A 17,099-nucleotide genomic window follows, 5' to 3' on the forward strand; every position below is an offset into this window, starting at 1 on the left:
ACTGGAGGGCTGAGCTTAGATACACTGCTGCCATTGAAGTGCAAAGGGAAGGGTGAGGAATGTGGAAAGCAGCTCTCATCAATGAAGGTGGGCTTGGAATGATGCTAAAGATAAGGAGAAGAGTAACAGTGGAAAAACACCAAGACACCAGCACATTTTGTGAGCTTTAAGTTTTAATAGCACATCTTTGCTACTGGAGACAGAAGCAGGAAATCAATGGATTCAAACTCTCGCGTGTGCGAGGGCAGTTCATGTTTCTGTCATGCTAATGCCACTTTGCCTTATCAGGAGTGGGGAGAGGTAATACGTGCTGGAGGGAAGGGGCAGGACCTGCCCAAGCTCAGGGCTGCATCTTGCATGGGGAGAGGGGAGAAGTGCAGCCCCCCATCGCAACTCCTTGTCCCTTCACTTCTGCTGCTGCGGGGGCCACTGCACCGGCTGCTTGATCTGTTGTTGCTGCAGGCAGGGAGCAGGAGCCACTGGGACCTGCCCGGGCACGGTGACCACGGGGCCCTGGGGAGGGAGGACCACGACGGGCGTCACATCCTGCACGGCCCTAACTTCGTCGCAGACGACCTCCTCGGAGCCGTGGCAGGAGGAGCCTCTGCTGTGGCAGGAGCTCTCGGTGTTGTGGCAGCCTCTGTCTCCACGGGAGCACATGGTTCGGTTGGGGTGGTCAACCCTAGGGAGGAAAGGCCATTGTCAGTAAGTGTGCGAAGGGCAGAGTGTTTGCCTCCCTCTGCTTTGGCTTTTCCTTGGTTTTGGAGCCTGCTGGGGCTCGTCAGGATCTGCCCATCCCATTGCCCCAGCTCAGAGCTTTGTTCTCACAGTGCTGAACCATCCCACACCATCTCAACGCCCCCATGACCCCCTCAGCAGCCCTGATCTCCATCCCTCCCAGGCTCCATGAGCCATTTCCCTGCTCTCCTTTGCTGCATCCCGTAAGCACCGAGGCAAGACACCCTGGGATTATTTCAGGCTGTGTAACGGAGGAGCAAATGAGCTGTGGACTGCCAGTTTATGCTGCACTGACAAGAGGTATGTTGGCAAGGGTCTGAAAAACTCACAGCCTAAAGGGGCCCTGGCATAGGCGGTGAATTTGTAGCCAGGACTGGTAGTATCAGAGCCTTGGCAAAATGCGCTTGCAAAGCCGTGTGCTCAAAATGAAAATACTCCTCTGCCTTCTTCCCTTCTTGTGTCCTCTGCTCTCTCTGTGCCCTGTGGACCCAATTTCCTTAGTTATGAGCATCTAAACCATCTTCTGAGGAGAGCTGAGATTTCAAGGAGGCGGAAGGCATTCAGATGCAGGTAGGTGAGCTGAAGGCTGTTCGTGCTGCTCCTTCCTCTCATCACTGAAATCTGCCTCCTGAGCTCTTTCTTAAAGTTCTTCAATGACAGCTTAATGTTTTCAGCTCCTGAAGATTTCCATTTTCCAAAGGAGCTTAGTGAAGCAGTCAGGCTCGGAAGAGCAATTAAAATTCCCAGTTTAAACAGAAGGTTTCTTATGAAAGATCAGCCTGCTGTCTCCTTTTCATTCCCAAATCCCATCCTTTATAGAATCATAGAATCATAAAATGGCTAGGCTTGGAAATGACCTTAAAACCTTTCCTTTCTTATTTACAGTTTGTCTTTTGGAAACTAGGAGTCCTGAGCACTAAAGTAATGCAAATATACCTATGTGTGATAAGAACAATACATTTTGCATTATAAATAGGCAGTCTTGAGACCAATTTTGATGGCACAAAATTGCCCCAGCAAGAACTTGGCTCCCAATAATCCCAGCACCTGCAGACATATCCGTCTGTTTCAAGAGCATAACTCTGCTCAGCTCAGCAAGTTATCATAGGAAGGCAATGTTAGCAGTGGAATAGCAACTCACCTTGGCTGTGAAGGCTCTGCAGAAGGAGAGAAGCGGAGCGAATGAGTTGCTCTCCCATCCGAGAACTTTTATACAGTTCCTAACTCCCTTCCTGAAAATGCAATAAACCCCTGAGGAAAAATGACCAACGTATTTACAAAACAGCCCCACCTCTAATTATCCCCCATCTTCAAAAGCTTATTCAACCTGGTTTCTTTGATTGACTTGTCATACAGTAGATTGTCTTCCTTGTGTTACACAGCTCTAATTGCAACCCTGCCCCGTGCAGGTTGTAATGCTCGAAGAGTGAAAACCGTGTGGGTGGTTTGACTGTCTCACTGTCATGCCAAGATGAGTTTGAGGTTGCAAAATGGGTGGCAAAGGTAGTGCTTTTTTGGGTTTGTATCCTCCTGAAACCTCTTGCCCAAAGTCTGGAAGGGAGGAGAGGTCATGACGACCGGTCACCTCTAACTGCTCTTGGCAGGGCTGGGTCTTGCACAGTGTACAAGAGGCAGCACTTTCAGGTCCTTGACATAGAAACTGGTGAGTTTTTAGGGAGTCCACATCACATGTGGATACTGGAGCGGGAATCTTCATCAGGGAGTGTAGTGATAGGACAAAGAATGGTGGGTTCAAACTTAAACAGGGGAAGTTCAGATTAGGTATAAAGAAGAAGTGCTTCCCTGTGAGGGTGGTGAGATGCTGGCACAGGCTGCCCAGAGAAGCTACCATCCCTGGCAGTGTTCAAGGCCAGGCTGGACGGGGCTTGGAGCAACCTGCTGTAGTGTGACATCTCTGTCCATGGCAGGGGGTTGGAACTGGATGACCTTTAAAGTCCCTTCCAACCCAAACCGTTCCATGGTTCTGATTCTTTGACGTCCTCTGAAAGCATCTTTAAAGCTGTCTTCACCTTCTAAGACACCTCTGGCAGGTGCCAGAAGCTTAGCCAAGGGTCCCCTTTCAATCTGTGCTCTCTGACTGTGTCATTGCCCAGAGCAATAAAAGAAGTATAATGAGGCCTGTGGCGACTGTGGCTGGCTCCAAGAGCTACAACTGGAAAGTGACCTGGCAAGGCCAGGTAGCGGTACAGGCCACTCTTGGATGTCTTGACTTATACCTATGAATACCCCCAAAATGTGATGCAGTTTCTCTACCTGTGTCATCTACTTCATGTCTGATTTTACAGCCCTTTCACTGATACTGACACTTATCCCTGATTTGCATTGCTGACATTTTTCCCAGGCCAACACTAAAAAGCCTTGACCATAATTGCTCTTTTAAAATGTCTGGTTTTCTGCTATTTTAGTTGATTTTTCATTTGCCTGCCTCTGAAGCAGCCATTGTCTGTGATGGGAAATATGTGCCTACTGAACCCTCTTGAGCAAACCTTGCACCCATGAGTAAGCTGTGAGTAAAGCGCTAGCTCAGAGACCACGTACCTAGCTGACCACGCATCTCAAGCTCACCCAGCTCTTCCCCTAGGGCAGGATGGGTGCATCCTGGGTGCAAAGCAGCGGTCTGGCCCTGGTGAAATCAGCTGTGCAACCACGGCTTTGCAACAGCCCCGGTTTCACCTTTTTCCTCCCATTAGTAACTTGACTGTGCAATTTTTGCCCTGTGTTTTCACTCCCTTTGCACCTAACTCCCTCTGCAAGCATGGGAGTCAAGGTTTTGTTGGGTAGATATTGACTGAACATCTGAAGCAGAGGGGTGGCTCCCACTTGCTATCTCCAAACAATTTCTTTAGCTTCAATCCAGAGACACCAGTTCTGACTTTCATCAAGAAGCCAGACCCGTGTTTACCATTCAACCTGCCTGTTTACTAACAGACAAAGCAGAGGGGGCCATGGCTTTTGCAAGCACCAACATGCTTGTGGACAAGAGTCCTGCGTTATCACAGTTCGTCTGCCATGAAGAATGATCTTGCACAACAAGGGAGGAGGAAATCTTCATGTACAAATGCGCATGTGTATCCTGTGTATAAAATCCAGCCTCTGCCTGCTCTCACCCTCATGCTGGAGATGAGCTGTAGCTGCCCTAATGTGCAGAAGAAGGCAGTGGGATGCAGCCCCAGCTCCTTGTATTCAAGCTCTGAGCGCAAAGGCATCTTCCTTCTCCCTGGGTCTATTGAACTATCACAGAACCCCAAACTGGTTTGGGTGGGAAGGAACCTTAAAGCTCCTCCAGTTCCAACCCCTGCCACGGGCAGGGACCCCTTCCACTGGAGCAGCTTGCTCCAAGCCCCTGTGTCCAACCTGGCCTTGAGCACTGCCAGGGATGGGGCAGCCACAGCTTCTCTGGGCACCCTATGCCACTGCCTCACCACCCTTACATCATCGACCCCAGTCAACATCTAAGCTTGTGGAATGCTTTTTTGATACAAGCCTCAAAAAAACCCAGCCAGATGGGACAGGGAATGAGGAATGTACTTTTAGTGTTTTCTATTTTTGGGATTTTTTTTGTCAGTTAGTTGAATAGACAAGAAGTTTTTGGATACTCCAGACTAATCAGCGTTCTGGAAGTCTCTTGGAAGTTGTTTGAGTTCCTTCACTACCTTTGGTACTATTAAATAAAGTAGGGAAAATAACAGGAATCAGTTATTAAGTGGTAGATTTTAGACACACAAGTGGATGCAAATAAATGATATCAGAGACTAATTTTAGAATGGAATTTAATATGGCTGGTGACAAAACCTTGCGTAATATTCCCCATGCCACAGACTTACAACATTTTACAGCGTGAATGATACCCATTGTGGCACCAAACACGTGGCTGGAGCTCGGAGGATTTTGGTTTTTATAAGCTGTGGTGGTTTACAAACATCAGAGCAAAGTTTTCTGGGGTTTTATTGAGCTGAAAGGGTCAAAATCCCTTTCACAGGTCGGTGAAAGATATTGTACAATGTAATTTTGTGCTCTTTAGTGTTCCTTTGAAATGGGCGCAGATCTATGGGTGGGTCATTCCCTTCATTACCAATATTTGGAGGAGTCAAAACACCCTAGGGAACAGTCCTGGAACACAAAATGTTTGGCAAATACCACGTAACAACCAGCACTGGATGTTCAAGCCTCCCCCGTGTGTCCCATCAGCACAGCACAGAGGAACCATCTTCTCCCTGTGCCTAATTTGGGGCCTGATCCTATCAAATGAAGCAGGTTAATGCAAAGAAGCGAACGAGCTTGTTCCAGTTGCCTCATCTGGTGCAAGCAGAAGGTTTACGTGCTCTTGGCTTACGACATCACCTGCAATCTCCCTTGGGCCAGGAGCCTGGTGTGTAATTTCTTCCAAGTAAACAACTCTGCACTCCCAAGGTCACGGTGTAAATAATAATCAGTTGGAAATCACCTGGGAATTTTGAGTATCTCCTTACTGTAGCTTGTAGAGTCTGGCCATGGAGAGGGTCTCAGCAGGGCACAGCATTTCCATTTGATGGGGACAGCATGGGGGAAGCTCTGAGTTCAGCAAGAGCAAAGCCAAGAACCTTCTCTTGCTGTTGAGCATGGTTTAATTCTATTAAAATAAATACTATTTGTATATGGTTGTAAAATACATATCAAAAATGGTTGAGGATAAAGCTTGTGAATTGGACTTATTGAGTACTTGGATTTTGAGTAGAAATGAAAGGATTCATTCAGATACTGGAATTTCCCACTGACTATGAAGTTTTATTTTCCAACCCACAAGCAAAAGGGGATGGAAAGAAGAATCTTTCCAGTCACCAAAGCACAAATCACTTTTCCCAGCAGTGCTTGCAGCAATGTTTCTAGCACAGCCTGAAGTGAGGAATGCAGAACTCCCTGACTGTAATGACACAGTTGGGTTTGTGCATTGTGGCACATCCAGGGCACTTTTGCTTGAGCAGTGGAAGCTGCTGGGTCCGTCACTTCTTCTGGCTGGGGGGCCAGTGGTTGTTCTGCTTGCTCTGCTGGGCCTCAATGTCGGGAACCACCATGGGGCATTTCTGCTGCACGGCCTGGGAGGACCCAGAACCTCCAGAGCTGAGCTCTGGGCCTGAGTATCCCATGCTATAGCCCGATCCCCCGCTATAGTGCCCTGATCCACCACCTGCCCCTGGGATGCATCTCGGTGATGCATCGTATCCGTATCCACAACCTTCTCTCGCAGTGATGCCCATTCTCTCACTGTGGCAGCCAGATCCCCCACCTGAGCTGCCAGTGATGCTCCTGCATGAGTCCTCACTGCCATACCCTATTCCTCGCCCTGCACCATAGACAGGGACTGTCCCCCCTGAAACGCCCCAGCCAGTCCCCCCACTGTCACCACTGGATATTACAACAGATCCATCACCGCTACATCTATACCCCCCTGATACACTGTAGGTGGATGATGTTGGCATGGGCTCGAAGGATGAAGCTCCTCGGCTGTATGTGACTGAGCCTTCCCCACCACAGAAGAAGGTGCCATGTCCCTGGATGTTTGGGAAGCCGTGGTGCGAGGAGATGTCATTGCTGTAGCCCCTGTTCCGCCGGCCGCACCTCATTCTCCCTCGGAGATAGTGGTAAATCTGAAACAGGAAAAAGTCAAACCCCAAATTTAGACCATTTTACTTCAATTTTTGTACCATTTTCAGGTGGTGTGGTCAGAAAAGTGTGTGTGCGTGGGGGCGTGGGACAATGCCAGGCTTCAAAATTGGGTTCTGCCTTGCTGTTCTTCAAATGCAAGAGTGTTGACTCTTACTTGCAGAGATCCTCTTTTTCTCCAGGGTGTATTTCTAGAGAAATCTAAATCTGACATATATTTCTTTAATATCTGATAACTGCCTTGGTTTTTCCCACTCACCTTCATGAGCCGTAAAACCAGCAAGGATTAGGCTTGTTTCTGTTTTTAAAACATTGCAAGAATGGTGGATCCAAATATCTATGCAAGATGACATCGTTGGCTGTATTATTGCCATCATTGCAAATCATCCCCAAAAGTCTTTTACATAAGGTAATCGGCACATAGAAGCATGTAACCATTGTGAAATACAACATAGGCTTGTTGTTTTATATCAAGAATGTGTCCTGCATGTTGCAAACACCTTCAAAACTATAAAGACAATGCAGTCACCACGTGCTGGTCCAGCTACAGACTCAGCTGAGTTTTTAGCCTCTTTCATCCCCGTGACCTGGTTTCACCTTGCTTCCCACTGATCTGATCCACACCAAAGCCAGAAACTGTACAGATCCTGAGATCTCTATGGATTGTGAGGCAGCAATTGTACTTGTTAAAAACTTGTTAATTGTACTGCTGCAAGCACGTGTCAAGATCTCAGGTGAAGCTATCTCCTTTGAGTATGAAATAAGAAAGACTCAGAAAAGAGCAGACTTACCCTTCTCAGCCATTGGAAACACATTTAGAAGCTAAAAGTCGACTGAATGAGGAGCTTTAACAGACAGGAACTCTTATATGGCATTTAGCATATATGGGAAGTGAGACACACTAAGGAATGGCAAGGATTTATTTACCAAACACTGATTTCAGTGTTTGCTTTGACTCATGACATCTGATCAATATCTTTCCTTCATACTGCTCGTTGAGTTGCATGAGGCAGTAATTGCTACTTCTGCTTAATGATCCTATTCCTGTGCTCCTGCCCTGTGCCATAGAGGACCGCTTTGAGGTGATGATGCTGGGGGAAACCAGGGGAGGTGGGTGAGAGGGTGAGTGTAGGGAAATGCTGAGCAAGAGTGTGGAGCAGAGGGTGGTGGCGACCAGGTCCTACTCAGTGAAGGACAGGGAGGCTGGTTCAGCAGTGATAGCAGTGCTTGGAGCATTGCTTAAGATAGTGATGCGTGGGTACCCACGAGAAGGGAAGACAAATGCTCAGAAGGCATCTGGTGATGCAGCACAGCACATGGATGCCTACAGCATCTCACTGGTGGCTCCAGTGGGAGGTTTTCTGAGGAAGACATTTACATCCCAACCAGAAGTTCATCAGAATTTTGCAAGGGTGTTAGAGATACTCTGAGAAATCTTAGAGGCCCTGGGGAGAATTGCAGAGGTGTGAATGTGCTTAAGCCTACTGTGACTGGGTTACTCTAATGAGGGATTATGCCTCCAAATGCTTTCCTTCCTCATTTTTGTATTCTATGTCCTTCCTCTGGCTTGGAAACAGCATCAAGTGCTAAGGAAACTGCTCTAGAGGGATGCAAGGGGTATGTGCTGTGGCCATGCTGGTAGTGCTGCCTTGCACTGCAGCCTGTTGTGCTCCAGCTTGGGCCCACAGCATGGCTTTTGGGCTGGATTAGGTCTTTTCGGCTCTGCTGTGGGGACAGTGAGTCCCAGCATTGGCAAAAGGCCATGTCTAGGCCACATCTACTGGGCAGAAAGCTGTGCATGGAGGTGGTGGTGCTGCCCTTGGCATTTCAAGGTAGATTTCAAAAGCTCGGGCAAGGAGGGACTGATGGCCTGGAGACACGATTTGGAGTGTGTTGAGCTGCCTGAGGGACTTGCTGCTGGTTCTATTTCCTTCTGCCTGGCCTAGGGCTGATTTGCCTGACTCAGTGTGTTGGGACTTGCCCTCTGTGTAGAGATGTTCTAAGGTTTGCAAAGCTCAAGGGAAGGGGAATATGCCAGGAACATGGACATTGGCTTGGTGTTATTAACCACCCCATGCAGCAAGAGCTGCTGTTGAGGGTCAGCACTGATCCCTGCTTTTCAGGACTGAGCCTCCTGGGCTTGGTCACATCCCCAGTAGCGCTTCATTGCTCCACAGACATGGTCATTGCGCGCTGGAACCTCAGAGGACATAGAGGCATGAGCTGGGATGGAGCTTCACAGTGCCCAGGCACCAAAAGGATGTTGGATGCTGTGGCTGTTCTATGTTCTAGGCTGTGCTGTTGCACTGTCATGGAGCCCAGGGGGACAATGAAGGGCTATAAAGCGGGTGGCTTTAGAACTGCATCAACAGCAATACACTATTGAAGCCAGCATGTTCTTTATAGAGAGGAGAGAAATGTCTTCTCTAGCTTCCAAGAACATAAGAAAAAAGAAACTTTTCCCCAAAGACACTTAAAGTGTTATTACATTTATTATATATATTATAAAATACACTCCTTGGAAAAGCAGCAAAACCGTGTCAAAGGCATTTTAACAGCACCAGGCTGTTAACCCTGGACTTCACAGCACAGAGATGCACCATCAAGGGAAGAGAAGAGGAGAGGACATGGAAAGGAACAGGCAAACAGAGCCAGGTCTGGAGGTACAAAGGTGACATGGCAGACGCAGGGCTGCTCTTGCTGAGTGCCAAGGCTGCCTGCGGCTGTTACTTGTGGTAGCTGGGGAGCCAGTGGCAGGACTGCTTGGTTTGATGGGACTGGATGTGTGGGATGACAATAGGGCATTTCTGCTGGGAGGACTGGTAGGACCCTCCGCTGCCCCCTCCAGAGCTGACAATGATTGTTTGGCCTGAGGAACCACCACTGTATCCTCCCCTGCAGCATCCAGATGAGCCTCCTCCTCCACCACCTGAGCTGATGATGATCTGGCCGGATCCCCCACTGGATCCACCGCTGTAACCTCCTTCCATACCATAGCTTGAGGAGCCCCCACTGCAGCCTCCAGAGTATCCTCCACCTCCAATGATGCACTTTGATCCTGAATACCCACCACTGGATCCTCCACTACAGCCTCCAGAGTATCCTCCACTGCTTCCACCTCCAATGATGCACTTTGATCCTGAATACCCACCACTGGATCCTCCACTATAGCCTCCAGAGTATCCTCCACTGCTTCCACCTCCAATGATGCACTTTGATCCTGAATACCCACCACTGGATCCTCCACTATAGCCTCCAGAGTATCCTCCACTGCTTCCACCTCCAATGATGCACTTTGATCCTGAATACCCACCACTGGATCCTCCACTACAGCCTCCAGAGTATCCTCCACTGCTTCCACCTCCAGTGATGCTCTTTGATCCTGAATACCCACCACTGGATCCTCCACTACAGCCTCCAGAGTATCCCCCACTACCTCCACCTCCAATGATGCTCTTTGATCCTGAATAATACCCACCACTGGATCCTCCTCCCATGCTATAGCTGGATCCTCCACTACACCATCCAGAGGAACCGCTACCACTTCCACCTCCAATGAAGATCTTGCCTCCTGAAGACCCGCCACTGAATCCCCCACTGCAGCAGCCTCCTCCACCACCTGAGCTAACAATGATCTTCTGGCCAGATCCCCCACTGGATCCACCACTGTAGCCTCCTTCCATGCCATAGCCTGAGGAGCCCCCACTGCAGCAGGATCCACCTCCTCCACTACCAGAGCTGACGATGATCTTGCCACCGCCGTAGCTGCTTGAGCTCCCACAGTAGGAGGAGCCCCCGCTGTGGCACCCGCTGGACTGATAGGACATTCCATGGCAGCCTCCGGAGCTCTGTCTGGAGCACATCTTTGAGCAGGGACCCTGCAAGAAACAGTGCTGTCAGAAAGGAGCACCTTGGATATGCAGCTGAACCTTCATAGCAAACCAGAGATAGAGCAGTAACCAGGAAATACCCCATCTGGCCCTTCTTCTGCAGTCCTATGGGACTGGCAGCTCCATGAACTCCCTCACCCTTTTTAGGCAGGAGGGAAGACCTCAAATGAAAAGCACCCAGGGCCTGATCTGCAGATCACAACAGTTATGGAAAAACTCTGCATGCAGGGAGATTGAGAGCACTTCTAGAGATCTGCACATGTGCTCTGACATGTTGAGAGCCAGCAGTCTAACAGCTTTAGTCCCACTGTAGATCCTTCTGGATGTGCAGACTGCTAAAACTCACAGCAGCTGAAAATTCAACCCTTAGAATGTAGCTACAACTCCCTTTTGCAGGGAGTTCAGTCCAGTTGGCACACCAAACTGGACTTCCATGAACCCCATCCCGTGTTGAGCCAGGATGGCTTCCCTGCGTCAAAGCATGCTCAAAGACCAACTGGTGGAGCAACCTCTTTGCGTTGGGATCAAAAGGTTTCCATGGCAATGGGCTTACCTTGAGTGCAACTGGAAATGTGTGCAAGGCTCCGTTGCAGGTGAATGAAGAGCCTGGGGATAGATGAGCTTTTATATTGATACATTAAGCTCTTAAGGGAAGTGAGACACCCTATGGAATGCTGATAGATTTATTTATGAGCCTGGCTTTAGATACCTCCTTCTTTGACTCACTTGAAGCATATAGGTGCTGACGAAGGAGGTGTATCAATCACGTTCTTCATCGCTGTTGATAGTTCTACTCAATGATTCATTTCCAGGAGTCTAGCTCTGAAACTTAGGGTCAAATGGCTTCTGGGGGTTCCCCTTGGGGCTCCCCAATGAATTGCTGTGAGGCTGTAGCTTTTTGGGTACTCAGTAGAGAGTGGAGACAAAGCAGATGCTGAGGGATGGAGGCTGAAGTGAGTTAGGGCTAGAGTGTGACGGAAGGACAAGGGTAAAGGATGTTCCAGAGTAGGGTCCCAGGGAATTCTGGGGGAAAGAGGGTTTCTTCAAAACCTGGAAAGATGGGGAGCTGGGTGGGGAGCAGGCCTATGTCCACCCCATTGGGAAAGGCAACTATGGGGTCAACAGGCCAGAGCTACAACGTGTAGTGGGTAGTGCACTGCTTTGGAGCACTTCAGCCCAAATCTATTTCAGAGGGCCCCATGAGGGTTGCAGTGATGTGGTGGCCATTTCCCTTCACCCTTTTGGGTCTCCAGGGTCGATTCTGCTGTTAGATTGAGCAGTGGTTGTCTGTGTTCAGCTCCAGCTTCACGGAGTCCTGATCATCCCTTTTCTTTGCAAAGGTGCATTTGAAAGCCATCAACACCCTACCCTTGAACTCTAGAACTTTCAGCATCTTTGTCCCAGCAAGACCTACTTTCTGAGGGTCCTGCTTCATGCCTGGGGCTGGGTAGGTATCTAGGTCTTTTGCTTGCTGAAGAATGACAGTTTGTGAGCAGTTATTGCAGTGATAGCTGCTGTGTTTGCAGCAGCTTCAACCTGTCACTGCGTCACACGTGCTTAAAGGTTGACTACAGCATCCACCCTCTATGGAGACTGAGTAGAGGAAAGAATAATTGGGAGGTTTCAGTCAAGAGGATGCATGACGGCAGCAGCAGACAGCCCAGCCGTGTCACAATGGAAATGATGATGAGCATGGTTGCAACTCCATTGGTATGGGGACGGGACCATCAACACCAGGAACATGGGTTCAAGGGGCTTCCTTCATTTTGCTTTGGACTCCGTCCAGTGGCCTTAGCTCCACTCTCATCACCAATGGGAAACTGAAGGTCTCAGTGCAACTCTGGCTCTAACCTATGAAATCTGGGCGTTGTGCTACAGCATCACACCACCTTGATCCCTTCTGTGACTTCTACCTGTAGGGACTTGCACAAAGGGGCACCAAGGATTTACAGCTCATGGGGATCCAGGATGTGAGGGAAGGCTGTGGAAGCTTTTGGCAAGGGTGGTGAGAAGTGTTCCTGCCAATGCTGGTGTGTGGAGATCGCAGGGCTGGACCCTGGAGGGGCTGGAAATATGGGACCTGTAGGGGACACATGTGTAGCACTTATCGCACATGGAGAAAGATTGTGGTTGGAACCAGAGCTTCTAGAGAGGTCGATACTGCCACCACTTCCCCTAGGATAAAGAGCAAGAGTTTTGGGTAAAGGCAAGGATGAATACAAGAGGCTTTGTGGTGGAAGCTGCCCCAAATATAGGCCACGCTGCCTGTTTTCTGATGCTCTCTGGGCCCTTTTCAGCCCTATAGACCAGTCACCTTCAGGGTGGGCAGACATGTTACATTGTCTTTCAGTCTCACCATTGCAAACACCACAGTGGGTAGTGCCTGAGTGGGCAGTGTTATGAGAGAAATAAATCCTTACCCAGCTCCTATAGCTTCCTAGCAGCTTCCTTCATGCAGAACAATGCTAACACTGATAGCATTTGATGTGGTAAAGTACTTGTGTAAGAAGAGCTCTCCAGCTCCAAAAAGCAGAAGCTGGTCAGTCAACTCAAGTGACTTGAGATCCCTCAAGTGTTTGGATGCCTTAGTTTTGTTTCCTACCTACCGGTTGGATATGTAAGATGGACAAAAACATCCACTTAGCTTAAAATGTACTGAATGGAAGACTGTCATCACACGTATCCTGAAGAGAAACTCTTGCTGACCTCAGCACAAATGCTACTGAATGTTGCCTACCATAATTAATGGTTGTCTTGTGACAAATCTAGAGCAATGGGGCCCATGAAACCCAACTGTATTTCCAAAGGGTGCTGCTGTCTGCCCTGGCAACTCCTGCAGTGAAACCCAGAGCTTGTGGTCTGCTTCCTTCTCTGGGCAGGGGAACCGAGGTGGAGGCATTTCCCAGGTTAAAGTTGAAGCCTTTATTTGCCAGAGGGACAATAGTCATCTGCTTAAGAAACATGTATTTTCCCAAGCAAAACCTGTTCAGAACCCTCTGCTCCAGCACTGAGGTTGAAAAACATTTCATGGAGGAAAGTATTTGATGTGTTATTCACTTTCTGAATGTAAACATGGGACTGACAAAGGATGAAAGCAACCGTGAAAAAACAGTTCTCTTAGTACACAGTAACCTTTATTTGCCTTCATATGAATGGGACAGAAGATCCATCTGGGAGGCCACAGCACAGGGATGTAGCATCAAGGGAAGACAAGGGGAGGTGACATGCACGAAGGAAGCAGGCAGATATGGAAGACAAAAGCAGGGATGCTCTGAATGACAACAGGGCTTCCGTGGCTGTTACTTCTGCTGGCTGGAGGGCCAGTGGCAGGACTGCTTGGTTTGATGGGGCTGGATGTGGGGGATGACAATAGGGCATTTCTGCTGGGAGGACTGGTAGGACCCTCCGCTGCCCCCTCCAGAGCTGATGACGATTGTCTGGCCTGAGGAACCACCACTGCCACCACTGGATCCTCCACTGCAGCATCCAGAGGAACCGCTACCACTTCCACCTCCAATGATGATCGTGCCTCCTGAAGACCCACCACTGGATCCCCCACTGCAGCAGCCTCCAGATGAGCCTCCTCCTCCACCACCTGAGCTAATAATGATCTTCTGGCCAGATCCCCCACTGGATCCACCACTGTAGCCTTCTCCCATGCCATAGCTTGAGATGCCTCCACTGCTTCCACCTCCAATGGTGCTCTTTGATCCTGGATACCCACCACTGGATCCTCCACTATAGCCTCCAGAGGATCCCCCACTACCTCCACCTACAATGATGATACTGCCTCCTGAAGACCCACCACTGGATCCCCCACTGCAGCATCCAGAGGATCCCCCACTACCTCCTCCACCTCCAATGATGCTCTTTGATCCTGAATACCCACCACTGGATCCTCCACTATAACCTCCAGAGGATCCCCCGATACCTCCTCCACCTCCAGTGATGCTCTTTGATCCTGAATACCCACCACTGGATCCTCCACTACAGCCACCAGAGGATCCCTCACTACCTTCACCTACAATGATGATACTGCCTCCTGAAGACCCACCACTGGATCCCCCACTGCAGCATCCAGAGGATCCCCCACTACCTCCTCCTCCTCCAATGATGCTCTTTGATCCTGAATACCCACCACTGGATCCCCCACTGTAGCATCCAGAGGATCCCCCACTACCTCCTCCACCTCCAGTGATGCTCTTTGATCCTGAATACCCACCACTGGATCCTCCACTACAGCCACCAGAGGATCCCTCACTACCTCCACCTACAATGATGATACTGCCTCCTGAAGACCCACCACTGGATCCCCCACTGCAGCATCCAGAGGATCCCCCACTACCTCCTCCTCCTCCAATGATGCTCTTTGATCCTGAATACCCACCACTGGATCCTCCACTGTAACCTCCAGAGGATCCCCCACTACCTCCTCCACCTCCAATGATGCTCTTTGATCCTGAATACCCACCACTGGATCCTCCACTATAACCTCCAGAGGATCCCCCAGTACCTCCACCTACAATGATGATCTTGCCTCCTGAAGACCCACCACTGGATCCCCCACTGCAGCATCCAGAGGAACCTCCACTACCTCCTCCTCCAATGATGCTCTTTGATCCTGAAGACCCGCCACTGGATCCTCCTCCTATGCCATAGCTGGATCCTCCACTGCAGCATCCAGAGGAACCCCCACCACCTCCACCTCCAATGATGATCTTGCCTCCTGAAGACCCGCCACTGAATCCCCCACTGCAGCAGCCTCCAGATGAGCCTCCTCCTCCACCTCCTGAGCTAACAATGATCTTCTGGCCAGATCCCCCACTGGATCCACCACTGTAGCCTCCTCCAATGCCGTAGCCTGAGGAGCCCCCACTGCAGCAGGATCCACCTCCTCCACCACCAGAGCTGATGATGATCTTGCCGGAGCCTCCACTGCTTCCTGAGCTGGAGCCCCCACAGCAGGAGGAGCCCCCGCTGTGGCAGCCACTGGACTGGGAGGACATTCCATGGCAGCCTCCGGAGCTCTGTCTGGAGCACATCTTTGAGCAAGGACCCTGCAAGGAACAACATGTTTTTACTCAAGAGCAGCCACTGTCATCAGGAGAATATTCCCCAGCCAGAAAGACGCGTTCACATCCCACCAGCCACCTCCAGAACTGATGAACTGCCATTCGTGTAAGCAAGTGGTGCTCCATAAATCCCAGACTCACATAAACCATTTTGCCAACAGATTACCAGATTGCTGGTTACTCAACCCATTATTTAGAGTCCTTTATCCGATGGCTGTTCCATCTTCATCTCTATACTAACAAAACACATCACTGAGTAGCATGAGATGATCCTGAACCTTCCTGTCCTTCAAGCCACCACCCATCAGATGCACTTTACCAAAGCATTTATGTTTTGCAAGCGTGAAAGTAAGCGAAGGATCATTCCTTTTGGCAGAAATAGACTTACCCTTCTTGGTCTGGCAATGTACACAGGGCAAAGCTGAGCGAATGAAGCACTGGGAGATCCATCAGCTTTTATACCCTTTCTAGTTTTCCCAAGTGGGAAATGAGGCATGTAAAGGAATGGTGATAGCTTTATTTACCAAACAAAATGTCCTCCCTCAGCCCACTTGTCCTGACTCATGGAATCAGATCAATGCTTCTCTAGTGCATCACTTCCTAGGCTACCTGCAGTTTTGCTGCAGGCATCATGTGAGCTCTGCTCTCGTGGTTGTCGTTCATGGTAGGATCATGGGACTCCAGCTAAGAGATGGTGCTGGGGTAGTGATGGACAGCAGAAGGGGCTGTGGAGACTCGTGGCTATTGTGTGTAGAGACTATGGAGATGCCATGGGGAATGCAGAAGGCTGCACTGGGTGGGAGTGCTGATGCTGGGGCAGCAAAGGAATCTCACATACCTGGACTTTCCCACTACACCAGTGAAGTGTAGACCATGAGTTCTGTTTGAGTGCACCACTATGGACAATACAGAGGTCAAGCAGTCTTTGCAGTGCCTCTGGGACCTCGGGTGATCCCTGTTTTAGAAAGGAGCTGAAATGCTGCAGGTAGAGGGTAAGATCCAGTGTTCACCCTCTATATCAGTATCTTGATGGATATTAACCAAAAGGATAAATTCATCCCAGTTTGGGAGATGGCTTTGGTGTTTCTGAGGAAGCAACAAGACCTGAGGATACTCTGTGCTCCTGCTATCACTCTGAGAGCCTCTGAATTGTGGCTGATGGCTGTATTGGTTCTGGGTGAGCTCTGGGTGCAGGGATATTCAATAGCAATGCTCCCACCTCCTCGAAGTGGGACCCCAAGCTTTCTGTTAACACTGTGCAGGCAATGGTGGTGTTTGTACAGTTCCAGTCACTGGTATTTTAGCACCCTATGACTTTTCATAAGAAAATCCCAGGAATTCTTCTGTTCCAGTGGCAGTACTGGCTGAAGGAGCTCGTCTGGACATGTTTTGAGGACACCAGCATCCCTGGAGTACCCAAGGATGAGAGGACAGAGGGTAAAGAGACATATTAAATGTTAAGCTGTTTTACCCACTATAGGTGTGGGTCACTTTTATTTCTTCTGGGACACTTCCAGGCACCTGTCATCTGCCTCACATAGAACAGTTCAGGCAGAGGTGGTTTATTTTCCTTTCCCTGCTAATTGCCAGAATATACCACATCAAAGAAATCATTTCCCATAGGGAAACACCCTCTGAAGACTCATACCTGGAGCTGTGTTTTATTCCTGTGGGAATGAGGACATCCCCAGTTACTCCAGGCTTAGCACCTCAGCCCTTGGAAGGGGCTTTCTGAAGT

General features: G+C 49.5%; 2 protein-coding genes across 2 annotated transcripts; both read right to left on the reverse strand.

Annotated features, from left to right (window-relative positions):
- Positions 1-405: 405 nt before the first annotated feature.
- On the reverse strand, positions 406-660 carry LOC308230320 (uncharacterized protein; the record flags this gene model as incomplete). The annotated part of the gene is made up of 1 exon (XM_080634954.1): positions 406-660. One exon carries the CDS (start codon positions 658-660, stop codon positions 406-408), a length of 255 nt encoding a protein of 84 aa, XP_080491080.1.
- Positions 661-13,588: 12,928 nt separating this feature from the next.
- LOC308230413 (uncharacterized protein) lies at positions 13,589-15,331 on the reverse strand (the record flags this gene model as incomplete). The annotated part of the gene is made up of 2 exons (XM_080635115.1): positions 13,589-14,199; positions 14,344-15,331. The coding sequence occupies 2 exons, from the start codon at positions 15,329-15,331 to the stop codon at positions 13,589-13,591; spliced, it is 1,599 nt and encodes a 532-aa protein (XP_080491241.1).
- Positions 15,332-17,099: the final 1,768 nt, after the last annotated feature.

This window comes from Psittacula echo (genome assembly GCF_963264785.1).
Source record: "Psittacula echo genome assembly, chromosome: 26".
NCBI lineage: Eukaryota > Metazoa > Chordata > Aves > Psittaciformes > Psittacidae > Psittacula > Psittacula echo.